Source organism: Clytia hemisphaerica, unplaced genomic scaffold (genome assembly GCF_902728285.1).
Source record: "Clytia hemisphaerica strain Z4C2 unplaced genomic scaffold, Clytia hemisphaerica genome assembly, whole genome shotgun sequence".
Classification (NCBI taxonomy): Eukaryota; Metazoa; Cnidaria; class Hydrozoa; order Leptothecata; family Clytiidae; genus Clytia; species Clytia hemisphaerica.
The window spans coordinates 1,195,836-1,214,955 of record NW_027103851.1 but is presented as its reverse complement, the minus strand read 5'-3'; the positions used below and the strand labels follow the sequence as shown (position 1 = coordinate 1,214,955).

At 36.6% G+C, this 19,120-nt stretch overlaps 1 protein-coding gene and 1 non-coding gene across 3 annotated transcripts in view; one reads left to right on the top strand and one right to left on the bottom strand.

Annotated features, from left to right (window-relative positions):
- The window catches only part of LOC136807691 (cadherin-23-like), a 77,984-nt gene that overhangs the window by 32,851 nt on the left and 26,013 nt on the right, over nucleotides 1–19,120 (top strand). For both annotated transcript variants that reach the window (XM_067064293.1, XM_067064292.1), the window contains exons 6-32: nucleotides 130–333; nucleotides 1,560–1,688; nucleotides 2,017–2,095; nucleotides 2,541–2,644; nucleotides 3,159–3,338; nucleotides 3,814–3,945; nucleotides 4,188–4,355; nucleotides 4,790–4,857; nucleotides 5,600–5,843; nucleotides 6,271–6,394; nucleotides 6,748–6,848; nucleotides 7,228–7,473; nucleotides 7,892–7,939; nucleotides 8,429–8,480; nucleotides 8,748–8,875; nucleotides 9,630–9,754; nucleotides 10,170–10,266; nucleotides 10,806–10,899; nucleotides 11,085–11,326; nucleotides 11,999–12,176; nucleotides 12,637–12,767; nucleotides 13,241–13,448; nucleotides 15,180–15,392; nucleotides 16,032–16,156; nucleotides 16,608–16,970; nucleotides 17,272–17,452; nucleotides 17,861–18,003. In XM_067064293.1, coding sequence (XP_066920394.1) covers nucleotides 130–333; nucleotides 1,560–1,688; nucleotides 2,017–2,095; nucleotides 2,541–2,644; nucleotides 3,159–3,338; nucleotides 3,814–3,945; nucleotides 4,188–4,355; nucleotides 4,790–4,857; nucleotides 5,600–5,843; nucleotides 6,271–6,394; nucleotides 6,748–6,848; nucleotides 7,228–7,473; nucleotides 7,892–7,939; nucleotides 8,429–8,480; nucleotides 8,748–8,875; nucleotides 9,630–9,754; nucleotides 10,170–10,266; nucleotides 10,806–10,899; nucleotides 11,085–11,326; nucleotides 11,999–12,176; nucleotides 12,637–12,767; nucleotides 13,241–13,448; nucleotides 15,180–15,392; nucleotides 16,032–16,156; nucleotides 16,608–16,970; nucleotides 17,272–17,452; nucleotides 17,861–18,003 — 4,107 coding nt within the window. The remainder of the gene's footprint in view (nucleotides 1–129; nucleotides 334–1,559; nucleotides 1,689–2,016; nucleotides 2,096–2,540; nucleotides 2,645–3,158; nucleotides 3,339–3,813; nucleotides 3,946–4,187; nucleotides 4,356–4,789; nucleotides 4,858–5,599; nucleotides 5,844–6,270; nucleotides 6,395–6,747; nucleotides 6,849–7,227; nucleotides 7,474–7,891; nucleotides 7,940–8,428; nucleotides 8,481–8,747; nucleotides 8,876–9,629; nucleotides 9,755–10,169; nucleotides 10,267–10,805; nucleotides 10,900–11,084; nucleotides 11,327–11,998; nucleotides 12,177–12,636; nucleotides 12,768–13,240; nucleotides 13,449–15,179; nucleotides 15,393–16,031; nucleotides 16,157–16,607; nucleotides 16,971–17,271; nucleotides 17,453–17,860; nucleotides 18,004–19,120) is intronic.
- Nucleotides 18,930–19,001, bottom strand: Trnag-ucc (transfer RNA glycine (anticodon UCC)). Its single transcript has one exon. It is a non-coding gene; the product is annotated as a tRNA-Gly (tRNA).

Here is a 19,120-nt window from a genome sequence, read left to right as displayed (position 1 = left end):
TATGTGGCGAGCGAGTATTTTGGTCTAATTTCCTAACAATCTTTGCAGTCTACGATGGTTTAAAATATTCTAAAAATGTTCCTAATTTTTTTCGCTTGAAAGTCGTATCAAATTAATTAACTTTTACAGAATGCAACAACCAATTCAGTGGTATTCACGATCAGCGCCGAAGACAATGACTTTCGTGACAGTGGGCGAGTTGAATTCAAATTCATGTTACAAACGGATGTTTTTGATATCGAAACACACAACGATAATACTGCATCCATTATAGTGCTGAAACAGCTTGACTATGAGACAGACAAAAGCTACACGTTGAAAATTGAAGCGACGGTATGTCAAAGATTATGTTTTATTTCCCTTTTGCACCTGCTTTGTAGAGTATTATACCCCTGTGCCACAGACCCGGTGGTCCCCCCAACCAACCGTAAAATTTGGTCAAAATTTTGTCCCCGGTGGGAAAAATGCCCTGAAATTTCAGCCCCACTGGGAAATTCACTTTGTTTCATCCGCATTAATAGATTTTTTATCCCCATCGGGATTTCGATAGAAATTTTATTCCCGCTGCGGGAAAGAATTCCACCGGGGCTGTGTGAGACAAGGTTGTCGTTTTCTCGGAACATAGCTGAAATTACTAAACTTAAAATAAAGCGCCCTCTACTAATAGATTATTACCTTGTGGTCAAGTTCATTCTGAATTATTTCCTAATGGTTCTTTGTAGACAAAAAAATATGGCCTGATCATTGTAAAGTGTAAAACGATCCGTGATCATTGTGATAAACAAATTACTTATACAGAATAGCGTATTTCAAGTTATGAACTGCTCTGTCATGCAAGACTGGGGTTTATGATATGCACCTATCAACCTTTAAATTGCGAGGAAGCTGGGCCCGAGTCTACCAGGAAGGTATTACGTCGAAATGCCTGAAGTGTTAGATTTGGCATCCTAACAAAGAATTTTAACGTCATTTCCTTGTAAATTCATCACCAAACCTCCTTTAAAGCCGACCGCGCGGTTGATAGGTGTATATTGTCTAGAGATTGATGCTAAGTCAAAGAAAAAACAGACATCGCCATTTTTCTTTGGAAAAGTTCCAATAACTGGTCAAAGAAAAACAAGAAAGCCTAAGCAGCTTAAAGGCCCAGCAGTGTTGGTAGTTTCAACATATTTTCCGTGGCAGGGTCGCCATACAACTTAATTTACAAGAGTGAATTTTTTTCTCGAATCGGGCGAGCAATAAAGAATTTATGTTTCTGAAATAAGTATCTCTTATTATAATTAGAAAGATTTGACCATATCAATCGAAGGTATTGATTGTTTGTGGTTTTTATGTTCTTACGCATGATAATTCAATTTCTAGACTGGATTCGTCAATTGATAATTGCACGCTTTGGCCCCGACAAAGTCAAATCTTTTCGACCAGTTGTGTTTTAAAGGCCCATTCCGCTGCGCGCTGGGCCAAAAACAGACATCGCCATTTTTCTTTGGAACAGTTCAAATAACTGGTGAAACGAGATTTTTTTTTCTTCAAAATTTAAAGAATTTCTTCCATTATAGGATTTGGGAAATCCACCGCTGAAAGCTGATACTTTAATCACCGTAAACGTGGAAGATATCCCCGATACTAACCCGATTTTCACTTCCTCATCTCCTTATAACAAAGAAGTTCCCGAGGATACACCAAAGGTTTGTTTCCCCGATATTAACCCGATTTTCGCTTCCTCTCTTTGTAACAAAGAAGTTCCGATAAAAATTCGACTTTCACTTAATCTCCTCCCTTTAACAAAGAAGAAACCCAAGAATACACCGTTGTTTTGTTTACCCATAGTCCTCTTTTCTTTGACTGCTCAAATCTCCGATTCTTACATAAACTATAATAAAAAATTCATCGTTGAAAAATACACCATTTCATTCCGATCTTGCAAAATGAATTCTAGACAATAGAAATTCTCAGATCCAACTCATGTAATCTTCGCTAGTTTCGTAGTGACAGTGATGTTTTTTCCTATATCAGGGTTCGAGTCTTTTGCGTATCCAAGCTATAGATGGAGACACGGGTGTCAATGATCAAATCATGTACAACATTGTCAATGGTAAGGTTTCATAAAATGTCTCTCTGTAGTAAGAGTTGGATACAAAACTGTAGTTTTAAAGATGTTTTTATTTAAGGAGTTGCTTTAGGCGTCATTAACATTGTGGGGCTATTGTTCTAATTTCTGATCTGCCCATGATAAACTAGTCTGCTGTGATAAGACGAACATCACTTGCCTCGTTTTGAAATTATTGTCATGGTGATTGACTCCCAACGGATTTTATTAAAAATCCTTTCTATTCATAATAAATAATTTAATGTCTCAAGGGATATAATCACCATGGTAATTGTTTGAATACGAGGCAAGTGGTGTTCGTGACGTAATTTATGAAAAGGTCTATTGAAACTGGGATAAACATTTGGTAGGCTTTTTAACTCCTTATATCAAAATCATAGGTAGTGGTGCTAATGCTGTTAAAAAAATTCTACTTTTTACATCTATCTAGGTCAGGATTCTGCGACGTTTTCGATCAATGTCACGTCAGGTGTTTTATCTAACTCACAATCGCTCGACATGGAAACTAAACTTAGCTATTCTTTCAAAGTTCAAGTAAGTTATAACCTGTCAGTTACTTGACTATCTTGGGGAAAATTTCATTATTATGTTGTCTTCTCCCTGTTGAAAGTTGTTTGAAATTCACGCGGTGGATTTTAGCAGTGACAAACTTTTCATAACTGTTTCCAAGAGCACGATAAAACAATCAATACTCAGGTTGCAAAATTAGAGTCTGCACACAAATCACGCTTTTACTTGAAATTTTGATGTGCTTGTTACATGACATTTGTTATCAGCTGTAAGTTGTAAAGCAAGTAACATGGGAATAAAGTCACGTGAACTTTTTCGAGTAATCACATGTTATGACTGCATTGATATAATTTTTCAACAACCCGTGTATTATGGTAATTGAAGTAGGTATTCTTATATGTGGTGATATTTATTAAAAATGGCACTGTCCAAAAATGTATATCGAACCTTGCCCATAATTTCACACTCGTGATTGTTTGGCTATGAGATATGTCGCATAGTTAGATTACAATTTATTTGTTTTTACACCTACCTTCAGGCAACAGAAGCACACGATTCATCAGCGTTCTCCTTCGTAGACGTCACAATTTTTTTAAGCGATGTTAACGATAATTTACCGACATTCCCTCAGGAGGAGTACACTTTCGTGATTGATGAAAACACTCCCAAAGGAACAGAAATCAAAACCAGTTTCTCAGTCACTGATGCTGATATTTTGGTAAGATTCAATATATTGAACTAGCGAAGTGAGGTTTGGCCAAGAGAAGATATACAAAAAATCTTTCACTTTCAAATAATATTGTTATGATAAATATCTCGGCGCACTATCAGGCATTCTATTGGTTAAATTCAAGTTTTACGTCACTTTTAACCAATAGAATGGCTTCATTTCGTTTCGGGGCAAAATGGAACGGTTACGTGCGAACATGATCTAAAGCTAAGATCATGTTCGCACGTGACGGTTCCGTTTCAGAGCGAAACGAAATGAAGCCATTCTATTGGTTACATTCAAGTGGTACGTCACTTCTAGCTAATAGAATGGCTTCATTCCGTTTTTTTTTTGATACTTTTAACCTCAAATTGTTCTTACCCCCTGCTAAAACTGCCTTATCTAAACTTTCATAGTGGTATATATGCGGTGATGTATAAAGATAATTCTGTAATCAAATCTTCCTTACTGTCTCCATTCATAGCCCGTCAACAAAGTATTCGAATATTCTCTTGATAAAGATTTCACTTTGTTCACCATTGATGCAATCACCGGAAATTTGAAAGTTAACACCGATGTGCTGGATTATGAGACGAAACAAAGTTATATTTTTAAAGTAAGTTACACCCTGTTTTTGAGCAAGGATGTATAATGATGATGACTCGGCTGCTCTTATTTTTAGGATGTTATTGAGGTTTTTAAGGCTTATAGTCGATGAATCATTTAAGTCTTTAACATTACAAGCTCAACATGACGATCTTAAACTGTCCTTATACTGTCAAGTTCCCTTCTGTAGTTATAGCCGTGTTCTTTGCTTTTAAACAGTACTTTTAATTTTCTGAACGATTCAATTTTAAGGTTTTTGCTTCCGAGTTGAACAACCCGAATCGAAAACACATCAGCAACGCAACAGTCGTTATACAACTCGAAAATGCGAACGATAACTCGCCAATTTTCGAAGAATCACAATACAGTTTTACGACGTCTGAAAATGTTGTTATTGGTTTAACGCTCGGCTTTGTGAAGGTAAAAAATTACTTTGCTACCACGTAAAATGACCGACTGCATATTATGTGTTGTGTCTTTCCAAGGTAACCGAAATGCCGCCAAAAGTAAAATTGAAAAAAATTATTTAGATTTAAGCCGTAAGGGGAAACCAAGAAATTTTTGCCATTTTGTTTCCGACCGACTTTGATAATGTTTTTGATTCTTACTCGTTTTTCTATGTATTCAATAACAGTCTTAAAAGTTCTTCTATGTCAGACAAATTTCCGTCAGAGCGAAGTATATAAGGATGCTTTTCCGTCTTAAAATTATACATAATTCACCAAAGTCTCAAGAATGTGTGCTAATTGGCTGTGTTGTGTCCATTTTACGACTCAGATAAATTTTTTTATTTTAACCACTAATAAGCGTTCGACTGTGAAACACCATGATAAATCTCTATTGTATTTCGACAGGCCACAGATGCGGATTTGGGATCTCTTGGTGAGGTACATTATCGCATCGATAATAATGACCTGAATCTGTAAGTTTATAACTTTATATGTACATATATTTTCATTTGTTAAAATTTAAAATCCATATATTACTGTCAGTTTCACGCCTTGTGCGATCATCAGATATACTATACTACCTTTATATGTATGTAGCTTTTCCTTTGTTTGGTATGCTTGAAATAACCCTTGATCACTGACCTTTATATATCTCTGGACCAAGCTATATCCGCCATCTTTGATCGAAGTTTTTTTTGAATTGTTACCCGTAAAGAAGCCATTGCAGTGTTATAAATTAACGTCTTCCGGCGCTACATCATTAAAAGTTTTGGAGGGAAAGTAGATCTAGCGCTCTCGATGCATTTACACCGCTATTGAGATAGATTTTGCTTTGTCAGGATTGAGAAACTTGGTCCAGGGTATATAAAGGTCAATGCCCTTGATCCACAAAACATTAATATTGCATTATATTGGGGCGAACGGTGTAGAATGTGAAGTAACTCCTGCTTTCAAAATTCGAGGGTATCGACCAAACATTGGGCTTTTCCAGAAGAAAATCTTCCATGGGGGTGGAGGATATATTATTTTTTCAATGGACATTTCGATTTTCACCCCCTGGACACGCGTTTTATCCATGGACAAGCATCAAATCGGCAGCCTGGACATGGCAGTTTTTCAGGATTCTTTCGATACCCCTAGACAAAATATTTTTCACCCATTATGGACTGTTATTTTCTGGAAGAGCCCATTCATTATTAGTCTTATCATTTATAGTTTGGAAGTGAACTCCTCATCGGGTGCCGTTTACGTCAAAAACTCATTGGATTTCGAAATGAACCCTGTAGTAAGAATAACCATCACAGGTTTTGATACTTCCACCAATTCTCAAAACAAAGGACAAACCTCTGTCGTTGTCATGGTAACGGATTATAATGATAACGCGCCAAAGTTTACAAATTTACCGGCTCAAGTCATTGTTAAAGAAAATGAAGTCAATTCAAGTTTATTCCAAGTTAAGGTAAGTCTATCATCATAAATGGAAACTTTTCTACTACTGCTTCAACAATGTGAAAATTCCTCATATTGTATGATGTAAATCCTGACACACTGAGCTCATGACTGACGGACATACCAAAAGAAGAGAACAACGTGAAGTAAAATTTCTATGTTTACTTTTTCTTACTCAGGTTTCGGAGAAGTAATTACAATAGCAAGTTTATGTATTTGCGACTAAAGCGATCTTGAATAACTAGTAGTTTTGACTCGCATAATCAAGGGCGGGTAACAAAGCTGATTTACCGTCGTCATCAGTCAATCAGGATCTAGGTAAATCCTAAGCTAACCGTCTCCATTTCTGAAAAGCAGAGATACATAAACTCGCAAATTTAGAGATTGTGGCAAATTGGCAAACCAACTAAGACTTTTTATATTTTTTACTTTTTCAGGCGAACGATGCAGATTCTGGTCAAAACGCAATGTTGCTTTACACTTTGACCAACTCTACCAGTTCTTTCAGCCATTTCATTCTCAATGCGTCCAGCGGTGTTATTTCTTTGAACAAACCGTTAGGTATGTATTTTACAATCATGTAAGCGATGGCGGAGGTTTAGACTAGACTATGTTCTAGTCTTGTCTGTTAAGAGTCAAAAACGTCAATCACAAAACGCCAAACGTTTAAAGGGAAAACACGACTAGATCAAACCGCCATATAATGTCAAAATACATTTTTGATTGCCCCTTTGTCTTGTTTTTCAATTTTTCCATTTTGTTTTTTAAGAACCTAGAGTGATAGTTCGAGTATTGCCTAACTTTGCAGCCGTTAAAGGTTGTTTACTTTTTAAAGTGTGTTTTGAAAATAACACCAAATATGCCATATGCCAATGTTTGGACTTGACTGAATCTTAGCTTCTATTAACCTTTAGACTTCGAGGATGCAAGCATAATTGATCTTGCGGTCACCGCACAAGACCTTGGAATTGACGTCCAATTAAGAACAACGTCTTTCCTCAAGTTTCTCATACAGGTATTAATGAATTTTAAAAAGCAGTACCAATGGAACTGCTCAAGTTAGTTTAGGTGATTTTCCCAGATGAGATGGAGTTTTTACAAGATACTTTAATAATTGGTCATTTGCAGTAATAAAAATGACGCGTTCTTTAGAAAAAGCAACAAAATTGTTTTATTACTGGTTAACGACCAACCAAATCAAATAAGAGCTTGTAAAAACTTCATCTCTCATTCTGCTTTGGAGTTGTAGTCTATTTATGAGAATTCTTGTTTTTGCTATACCCTTTTGTATTAATAAGTAAGCTTGTGATATTAAACTTCACCGATGAATCTAACCTATTATAGAATAGACTGTGTTAGTACCACTCTGCTGTGTATAATTCATCTATCTTTAGGACGAAAATGACAACACTCCGAAGTTCAATCAGACCATCTACACTGGCGTCGCTTTAGAATCCAACGCAATCAACACATTTATTCTCCAACTGTTCGCTTCTGATAAAGACAGTGGTGTAAATGGGGCTTTACAATATGCGATTGAAGATGGTAATGTAGACGGTACCTTCGAAATTCAAGCAGACGGGAAAATATTCACCAAAAAGGCTATAGATAGAGAGAAAATCCAATCTTTCAATCTCACGGTATGTTGGATGGGAAATTTGATGATATTTTGGACTGAAACTTATAGAAAACACTAGATAGAGCTACTCTACCTTTCCCAAACTGCGGCAGTTGAAGCAAAATAATAAAATATCTTAATAGCCCACATAGTGAATTTCTTTTAGATGTCTACTTTTAATAGGTGTTTTTTTTCTCAATAAAACAAGAAGTGAAGTTGTAGAGTGGTCTGCCTGAGATGGTGCATTATTTTTCAAAGGTTTCGTATAAAAAATTGTTTCACCAGTGAATATTGAGAAACTAACCGCGGTCTCGTCGTTTGCTTGGAAGATTTACCGCCTGGCAAACTGATGTGAAATTTCCTTTCTATTCAAAATTGTAATGGTCCAAAGATCTCCAAGATAAAGTAGCAAAACTGTGATATTATATTTTCTTGAACAGGTGTCAGTCAAAGATGGAGGTATCCCGCAAAGATCTAGCCGTTGCCAGGTAGGTTTAAAAATATCATACAAAAAAATAAAACATACCGGACTTACTGCATGGCACTTTTGAAAGTGTGATTACACTAGACCCGCCTAAAGGCCGGTATCCACTTGCGCGCGCTGCTATCGCAACTTTGGCTTCAATCATTTTTGCTTGGAGAAAAGATTACGTCATAAAAAGGCGTATGAATGTATTTCAACTTTTTTTTCAAGCGCGCGATCGTTACGTCATATCGCACCAATGAAGTTGCTTCATTTTTCTTTTGACCAATAGCGTGGAAGCTTTGCTCGAAGAAGAGCGATTGAAGCGCGCGCAAGTGGAGACCGGCCTTAAAAGTCCGTATATCAATATTGACATTCAACCTATTGAAAGGACTTTATTATTCAAGAAATTTACAGCAATAACTTTTACTCAGTGCTTATATTTAAAAATCAACTACTAGCACAGCAACACCATTCACAAGAATTTCATCGCTTTTTTCCTTGGATGTTTTAGGTGCTGATTCAAGTGTTAGATCAAAATGATGAAGGCCCTGTTTTCACTAAAGGTTTGAAAATACTTTTTTAAAACATCATGAAAATATTTCCTTTCAGTCTCATTTACGACGGTTCCGAGTAATATGTTTATTTTTTAGCCCAATTCTCATCAAGTTTTATCATACAATCAATTTGTTCGAATTTCATTGGAGGAGATGTTCCAAAATATACATAAATTTTTAAGGCGTAACTGAAAGGAAACGTCACAGAACATTTACACTTGACAATGAGTTTTTAATTTTCTTCGTTAAAATTTTTGTCTTTTTTTCATCTCTTAGCATCTTATACAGCAGAGATCTCGGAAGGAGTGGATGTGGGTACAAGTGTGATCACAGTGACCGCTATTGATAAAGACCTCGGTGAAAATGCATCAATTAAATACACTATAGCGTCAGGCACGAACAAGGTAAATAATGCATGATGGGTTATCAGGACTTTGGGATTTTTCCCTTTTTCTATTGTTTTTTACAACCCTTAGGGTTAAAATTAGATTTTTGCGACCCTTAGCGGTTTCTTAAAGAGCAACCCTAAAGGGCTACTTAGAATACACAATATATTAGCGAACAATTTACCCTATGTTAATGAAATATTGCAAATCGAACTTAGACACTTAGAGCCTTTAACCATATTTCATGCAATCACCAATATATTGCCTTACAATATTTTTTCTAGTGTGTGTAGCCCTTAAGTGAAATACCCTTTCCCAGATCAGGACGAACAACGGCATCCTATCAGCCGAAATTATTGAGGATTTTGTGTTTGTTTAACAGGAAGCTGTCATTTATAGTGCATTTATACACCCCTGTCTCACAGCCCTGGTGGAACTTTATCCCACAGTGGGGATAAAAATTTATATCAAAATCCCAATGGGGAAAGAAATTCTATTGTTCCCGAGCTTAAAATATCTAGTGGGGATGGTTTTAGACAGCAGTTTTTTGTATTGAGTTTCGAATGGGGATGAAATCAAAGTCAATTAGCCAGTGGGGCTGAAATTGATGGGTATTTTGTCCACCGGGGACGAAATTTTTTTTCAGTGGGGCTGGTGTCCCAGCGGGTCTATGACAGAGGGGTGTATTTATAGTGCAACCAGTCCCAAAAGTATAAGATAAAAACTAGAAGAATGATAGATATGATTCAAACTGTATTCCATTTCCTTGCAGAACGATTTTTCGATGAACGAAACTACCGGTTTGGTAACAGTAGCTCGTACATTGGATCGTGAAATGATATCAGCATATACGCTAGTGTTGAAAGCACAAGACCAAGGGGCTAAAGTCAATTCAAGGTAAGGTTATAAGATAGTCTACTTCTGGCTGAACTTTGTTCAGTGCAGTAGACTAGGAGCATTTGACGAGGTTGCCATTTTCAGAAAAAAATGTTTAAATTCCAAATAACAGAAAAGCTACTTGAAGTTGCAATAAAGAATGAGAGACAAACATCAATAACAGATTTTGAATCGTGGACCCCGGGCTAGGCTATAAGGCTAAATAATCGACTCACATTTAACTGAAAAAGAATACATCGAGATTCAAACTTCTGAGAAAAAAATTGTCTTATAATAAACGTTTATTGATTTTTATAAAAAAAGTTTTGTTTTTCTTCAATGCTAACCCAGCTTTTTGAGTTTCAAAAAGCAAAAATCGTTCGTTAGTTCGTTCGTTCGTCCATATATTCATTCATTCATTTATTTATTTTCACAGGAATGCCATTCTAACCATCACCATAAAAGATGTAAATGACAATTATCCAGAATTCCTTGCGACAGAAAACGGATATTATTCATTTCAAATCTACGAGGTAGGTATCATTTATCACATTGCTTGAACGTCCGATTATTGGGTTACAAGGACTTTCTTGTAATGGAATCAGTTTTCACGGTTTAAAAACTTCGTGTATCACTTTGGAAGCCTTACAATGCATCGCATTTTCTCTCGTGTAGACAACTATGACAATAGACCGATTCGGCAAAATCCAGTTAGGGACTTATCTTCAAGTAAACCTCTAGCAGTCTGCCTGTTCCTAACTGACATAAATTTCACCCACGAAACAAAAAAACTATGTGCAGGTCTAAACGGGAAATATTTGAAGACTTTGAGTTATAAGTTATAAGTTATAAGTTTTTACTAAACCATCCTGCACATTTTCTTTCTACCATTTCTAATAAAAAATGGCTGATCGTGGGTGAAAATGACGTCACTTGGGATCGGTCTATAGAATTCTGAAAACCAAAATGTCCGGGTTGGCACTTAACCTCACCTTATACTACCGTTTATCTTGGTTCGGAATATCCGAAAACGTTGTACAATTGTCTGATATCACACTTTTTAACTTTACAGAACCTTCCTGATAAAGCATTAGTTGGCTACATTTTATCTATCGACAAAGATGGTAGCCAACCTGTTTATAATATCACTCATGGCAACCACGATGGTATGTGAGGTTTTTCAGGATTTTCCAAACTTAATGAAAATCCGCCATTATGGATTAAAAGCTCGATTGTCAGCACTGAACTTTGATCTTCTTATAAAGGTGGTGCATTATTTTGCCACAGACAGAATAATTCACCTGGTGTTTTATATAAGATATCTGTAGTATGAACCTTGTTTTATTTCCAGGTCATTTCCATATCCACGCACAGACAGGAGTTTTACAAACCACTCAACCATTGGATAGAGAAGCAGAAGCATTGTACAATCTGACAATAACAGCATCTGATGATGGTCAACCACCTCTGTCAACTTCTATCAAAACTAGGATTCAAGTGTTAGATCTGAATGACAATAAACCGATTTTCGATGAGAATTCTTATCAAACGAATGTAGCAGAGAATTCGTCAGTTCCCGCTTTCTTACTAAAAGTAAGTAATATTTTTTACTAATTAACGCCTCTGTTCTTAGTAATTTCTTTCAATGTTGTCACGTAGATAACTTATGCTTATTTGACCCCCGCCAGTAAAATTTCTTCACTGTTATGAGTACTCCGCCAAAGAAAATGGAAAGCACTCTTTTGTGGCTTTTGCCAAAAACCGCTTTTAATGTTCAATTTGCATACCGCTTGGGGAGTGGCTGAGGATAGAGTCAAGTAGTTTTGGAATGAAATATATTTTGGCTGGCCGCTCGATACGTTTTGGGGGAAAATTAGTCCCCACTACGTACAGTAAATATACTAACTATATATACAAGGGTCGCCTACAACCTTTTCAGCAGGGTGGTAGGGACGTAAATTTTCATTACAGAGCTTTCTGCTTCCTGTCAGAGGTGTTGTTGCTCGGCTTCTATCATTTCAAACTGAGATAAATCCCGGAACGGAAAAGAACTAAGTCGACAAGAAGGGCGCTCCACCCACAACCACCCTTGTATAAAGAAAGTGCGCTTTAGCGAAATTAAAATGAAACCCAGATCTAACGTTTCTTAGTTGAATTAAACAATCATGCTTTGGGAAGTGACACATCTCTTTACCGAAAATGCAAGATCTTTGATGCCAGATTCACTTTAATGTATCTTGAACATTTTTTTTACATCACACACAGGTGTCAGCCGCAGATGCGGACTTAGGGAGTCACAGCGTGGTTCAATATTCGTTATCAATTTCGACGGAAGCCGAAAGTTTTTTCCGTATCGACCAAAATACTGGCGAATTGTTTTTGGAGCAAATAGTCGATTATGAGAAAAATGAACAATTCAAATTCTTCGTGCAAGCAAGTGATGGTAAAGTTTTAAAAAATTCTACCATGTTTTGAGAGAATTTTCATACTCCTTGGAACCCTTTCCTCTTTTCCTCTAAAATCTACTCGAAAGGAGTTTGACAAAAGCTGACACGGCCTGGTTTTAATTGCTAAAGTATTTCCCTGAGACTGAGACTTCCATTTAGAACCTGGGGTGTTGGTCGAAAAACCAATGAACCATGATTACTAAAGATCCGCCATTGGAAACAGCGATTCCTCACGCGGATTGAACGTTTGCTTCTATAATGGCGGAAGTTACGTAACTATACATGAAAACATCGTCACAGTGGGAAGCAACTTTGGAATTTGATTTTGATAAATGCTTGCATTTGGTCTCTACTTTCTATGGTCTCTAGAAACACAGCAAGGGACATCGTAAGTTTTATCCAGGTAGCTCTTATCTTTTTAAAGGTGTCTTACAGACTTTTACTTTTATTCTGTAGGAGGAACGACTTCGAAAGTCTCAGTAACGATTTCTATTGACGATATCAATGACAATACACCTCAAGTTAAAGCCCTATCTACACTAATCAATATTTTTGAATCTGATCCAATCGGAACAGAGCTCTTCCAGGTAAGATTTACAATTCATATAAAGAAGAATTTGTTTAAGAAATATGCAACGACTGCCGTTTCCGTTATAACTTAAGTTACGTAATATGGAAGCAGTCAAGAATAGAGACAAATTTATTTTCCGATACTCGGAGTTTCGTGCCGTTTCAAGTAGTCTTCAGTCAGATTTTGTCTTTTGATTTTGAAAATCTGACTGAAGACTGCCTGAAGCGGCACGAAACTCCGAGTATCGGAAAATAAATTAGTCTCTATTCTTGACTGATATATCGCTTTATCGATGGTATAGAGCACTTTCTTGAATCGCAAGTTAGATTTGCAAATAATATGGAAGCAAAAGTTCGAGTCTGTGGATGCGATCCCTTACGCAAATCGACAGTTAATTGCTTCCATAATGACTAAAATTACGTAACTTAACAAAATATTAAAAAAACCTCTGTAAAACAAGTTTTTAAAACTATTTCATTCTCCTTCTAGGTCATCGGTGAAGATGCTGACTCAGCAAAAAATGCAGAAATCTCATACGCAATACTCAACATCACGATCCCGTCAACAACATACAATAATTATCCAGAGGACTTCGATCTGACCAATGAGTTGTTGGCGATCAATGAATCAACTGGTGTAATCACCAATAAACGGGTTATCAATCGGGATTTATCGGATTCTTACACAATACAAATCGGTAAGTAGATAAGAATACAGCCCTCACTCATTGCGCTTCATGTTAAATGAAAATGAGCTAGATATAAAAGGGATTTCTCTCGATGATGAAAGTCCTTCCTTCATAAAATTTAGCGAAACTCAAAGAATCTGGGCAACTTTATTGTATTCGAATCACGTAATCTTGTTTGGAATAGTCTTTTTCTAGGCTGCATGCATCCCCAAATTAGTTTTGATATAGGGGATGCGAATCAGGCTCTGATATCGCTTCCGAGAAAATTACCGAATAGCTATGTATTTTGCAGAATTTTGGCGACTTGTATTTTTCAAAAAACTTGATGTGTATTGTTTGAGTTATTTAATGACGTAAATAGAAATCAAATAAAGATTCAAATAAAAACTCTATTTCTTTTTGTTTATCGAAATTAATTGAATTAGCAAACAAAACTCTCAAGATAACAAAAGACGACAAACTGTCAATCAAAGTTCTCTATCATTCAACTCTTTTTTTGGTTAGCAGATTTTTTGCTAAGTTCGGAACGGTTTTGTGAGCCTGATTCGCATCCCCTATATCAAAACTTATCAGAGGGGATGCGGGCAGCCTAGTCTTTTTCCTATTAGACAACATAAATTTTCAAACAAAGAAGCTGACAACTGGAACACCTAATTCCATTCCCGGGGGGGGGGGGGCACTCAAGGTAAATGACCTACCATACGTACGGACCTTAACCCTATTTTTATCAGGGGGGTGTTTTCCACCAGGCTGGCACTCTTTTGTTAATAGCTCACTGAATTTTTTTTTTAAACTCTGAAAGTTTTTGACTTATACTATAATTCTATTAGAAGCATGTATACCAAATTTTACAATTATGCACCGACCAGATCAGGTTTTATGACTTTTTTGTGCAGGCATATAATAAAATCCAGCTAAAACCCTGTAAAATCCAAAAATCTTAAATTTAGCATAACTTTTGACCTAGTCATCCAACTGACTTCAAATTTTGACAGGTTTTAGGTATCAATGATAGATTTTAAAAAATATTTTAAAAATTTTCAAAAACTGCTGACGTCATAAAAAATGACGTCATTGTTTTTTGAAAAAATTTACTCATTTTCTGCATGGATTTTAAACCTCGATTTTATTAGTATGTTAAAAACTGGCAAATATGTTAGAGATATTCTTTTTGGCTTTTAGAAATTCAAAACAGAATTGAAAAATCTCCATTCGCTCAGCTTTAATTGCTATTTTATTGAATAGTATTTTTTCATTGGTTAGCGATAATTGTGAAACTTTGTGATGACGTCATCACCTTTATGATGACGTCATCAACCCAAATTTTTTTCTATGAACTCCTTTTATGGTAGACAACATTTGTGCCAAATTTCAAGTCAGTACCATTTCTAGATCAAAAGCTATACAAGGCTGGTGGAAAACACCCCCCCTTGAGAATACAAAATCCGAAAAAGCCTGATAATAATAGGGTTAAGGTTATATTTTCCAAGCTTCCCAAAGTGCACTGTGAGGGTGGAAATCAGCAAAGATGAGTCTAAAAATGGTCATGCCTTTCAAGAAAATGCACCGTTATTTGCAAAATTTTCTCTGCACTGTAAGGGTCCGATTTCAAAGGCCTAATTTTGGGCCACACGTATGGTCGTTTTTGAATCGAGTGCCCCCTCCCCCGGAATTCCACTATACATAATGTGTTCTTTAACCCCTACGTTATAACCATACTATTCCAACAATTCTTTCTAGGACTGACTGACCATGGAACTCCTTCTTTATCATCCGTGACCACTTTCACTATCACAGTCCAAGATCGTGACACGCATGCGCCGATCTTTCATAATTTACCGAACGTTTTAAACATCAGTGAAGCAACTGCGATGAACATTCCGATTTTTCAAGTCAACGCTACAGATAAAGACATGGGTGAAAACGCTATCATGAATTTTAAGATCTTAGAAGGTGATTACACTTTTTACTACTAAATTCGGTGCATAATAGTTTAGCTCAAGTTAACGCTTTATCGACCAGACTGTTTTTCTTTCTGAGTTTTCTCAAAGATTGTTCAACTTGGAGCCGTTAAATCTCCGGAACTGGAAAGTTAGAAGCTCTTTTGTAACGCATTAGAAAGCTAAGAGTTTCTTCACTCTTTTAGGGCAGGTCGGGGTCTGTTGAGGGGATGTCGGTGAGGGGGATTAAAGAAGTCATTCGAAACGCAAACGAAATACAATTATTTTCATCTGACCGAAAATGGAAGTCTCAAATTTAAACTAGGCGTCACGCGGGGGGGGGGGGGGGCTTCTTCCGGGTTAAAGAATGAGGAATAAATCGTCCTTTAGTAACCCACCTGTTGTTTTGACAGCCAATATACACGAAATAGAGAGGCTGAGGAAATCGAAAATACAAAAATCATACTGCCTTTGACCTCAAAACCCAAAACGACTTGATGCTTCGAGATGCTTCCCCTGCTAAAAGATTAGGAAGATGCTCGAAGGGTTAAGCTTCGGAAGAATGTTTCTTGAATATCAACCAGATAGTTCGAGGCAAATTCGGTATGTAAAAGTGGAGCTCAAATCAAATTTATCATTTTTCACTTTTAAGGCTCGTCCACTTTGTTTCGTATCGATAAAAACAGTGGAGTTATTTGGACGACTAGCAAACCGATTGATAGTCAAACTAGCCGCAAACATACGCTAAATATCCAGGCTGGAGTTGATCCCATGTTGGTAAGAAATGTTGGTTAAAGCCTCAGTTTAATTATGATACACTTTACTTTTTTAATCAGATTTTATGGCCAAAATATTAAGAACAAATTAAGAACGTTTTAAGGCTTCGTATACTCTAAAACATCCAATTTCTTTGAAAATTGCAGAAAATTTTAAGGATATTTAAGAACTACTACTACCACAAGATTAAGAACATCTGAAGTCTTAAAAAACTTTGGATATTTTTATAAACAAAAACGTGTACACTGTATACATGATTCGGTTTACAGACCGGTACGCACCGATGCGATTTTTACGTCAATATGGTAATAAGATGTAAAAACGAAACATTTTAGAAAGGAATTTCCAAGTTTTTTTGATGCCTTATTAAATCAAATATTTCTAAATAATGTGTTGTCGCCTGTCGAAATTTACCCCTTCAAGACTCACTTTCTTAATCTTTTATTCATAGACAAGTGCTGAGCTTACCATCATGATAACCAAGTTGCCAGACAATCTTCCATTTTTCCAACCAAACCCGAATGCTTTTTCCGACGCTTACACTGTACGCATAAAAGAGAACGCCCCGTTGAACACCTCAATTATACGACTCAACGCCACTACCACCCTTTCAACGCCCCTTGTGTTCGAGATTGTCGAGGGTGGAGAAGCGGGATTATTCCATATCGATTCGAAGACCGGACATGTTAAACTACGGAAGGAATTGGATCGGGAAGCAGCCGGGGCAACTTATAACAGTGAGGGTGAGGCGATCTTACTCTTCCGAGCGATGGTATATTTGGAAAGTGATAAAACAAAATTCGCTCTTGCTCAGGTAAGTCAGAACTAACGTCGTTGGATTTTTATTCACAATATATCATGTCAAATACTCAAATACAAGTTGACAGTTCTTAATTCGAAGACGACATTTTTTATGACGACATTTTGACAAATTTGGTAAGTAGTTTCAAAGTTTTCATCGATCAAATCGTTTTCTGATTGGTTGTTTTGGCACAATAACTTCATAATTTAGAGATTTCAGCAGTTATATTAATTTGATGTTGGGCGAAATATCAGACATTTGCGAGTCGGGAATAATAAAATGATTAAAATTAAGTTCAATTGTGCTTTTTTAGGTGACAGTCCTTGTAACTGACTATAACGATGAGACGCCATCTTTTACCAAACAATTGTATAAAGCCACGGCAGCCGAAAGTGATCAAATTGGCCGTGAGGTTATGACTGTTACGGCATTCGATAAAGATTTGGGCGTTCGTGGGCGTGTTTCTTATAAAATTGTTGAAGGCAATGTTGGAGGTATCTTTTTATTTTCAGTTGAAATGAGTTTACAGTTGACGCTCTCTAATTCGACGTGTTACATTCCATTATTCGAAACCACCTTCAACAAAAAGCTCTCATAAACGACGCTTTACCACTCGATACACTCCTTTATTCGAAGAAATCGAATTAAAAGTCGAGATCGAATCGAAAGTTATCAAATCGAATTAGAGAGCGTCAGCTGGATAAAATAATATTTCTAGACCATGTAGACAGCAAGATAGGATAATGATTGTTTTGATCCACACGAGGTTACAGTGAAGTTAAAACTAAACTTAAAATTTTTAAGGTCCGGCAACCTGACTATTAACCTCGGAGACTTTCATGTTAGAGAGTACTGCGCTTATTTTACTATGAATTATTATCCTTTCCATTTCTTTCTCACAGGTGCTTTCACCATCAGTGATCCATACTCTGGAATACTTCGTGTAGCAGGTGCACTAAATGTGGACACAATAGCCATTTATAATTTAACAGTACAAGCAACTGATGATGGGGTGCAATTAAATGAATTCTCACTCTCCTCGACAGTAAGTATCTGACCTCGATTGTGTCACAATCACTGACCTTTATATATCCCTGGACCAAGCTATATTCGCCATCTTTGATCGAAGTTTTTTTGAAATGGTACCCGAAAAAAGCCATTGCAGTCTTAAAAATTAACGTCTGACGGCGTTACATCATCAAAAGTTTTGGAGAGAAAGTAGATCTAGCGCTCTCGATGCAATTACACCGCTATTGAGTAGTACCGCATTAGAGTCATTGAGTTTCAAGGCCGAAGGGCTAGAGGTCAATCTCTTTGGTAGGATTTGAAGCCAACAAATCCTACCAAAGTTGCGCGGCCTTGAGCGACCCGCCTGGTTTTTACACAAATGACAGATTGAAACTAAAATTTACCGCTTAATTTCGAAAAATATATCACTCGAAAACAAAGGAATTGCTAGATTCAATCCGTCATCAAAAATACGGCGCATATTTTAAGGCTTCAATTTTTCTTGCCTGAGAAAGGTTAGAGATTGACCTCTAGCCCTTCGGGCTTGAAACTCAATGATTAGAGTACCACTTTTCAAAAATCAAAGAATTTTCTTGGCCAGGATTAAGAAATTTGGTCCAGGGTATATATAAAGGTCCAGTGGTCACAATAGAGACTTTATTTAATAAAATGACAAAATTTATTACCGTTTTTAAGCTCCCTTCGTTAAGCGGGTCAATATTCCTTCGATAATAATTAACAGGTCAATTACAATTTTGTATGGATAATAAGGGTTGTTGGACTCGGCTATCTCTCGGCCCTTCCGAGTTTGAACAAGTACTCCCAGATGTTTGGTATATCTTCAGAAATGAGTGTTTTGGAAGAAAAATTTCTGAATTCTACATTAATCACCATTTAAGTTTTTTTCGAGATGATGTTAGTGGGGGATGTCAAAACTGATAAAGATCATTTGATGCGAAAATGTGCGTCAGCCGGGAATCGAACCCGGATCTATTGCTTGGAAGGCAACAATGCTAACCTTTACACCACCGACGCTTATTTTACAGACGACCATTTATCAGTTTTAAGCTTTGTTTTGACAATCATCACTTCCTGTGGTCATCACAGTTTGCTGATGATTGACATTTTGAAGTGTTTTGACATCTTTTTTTAAT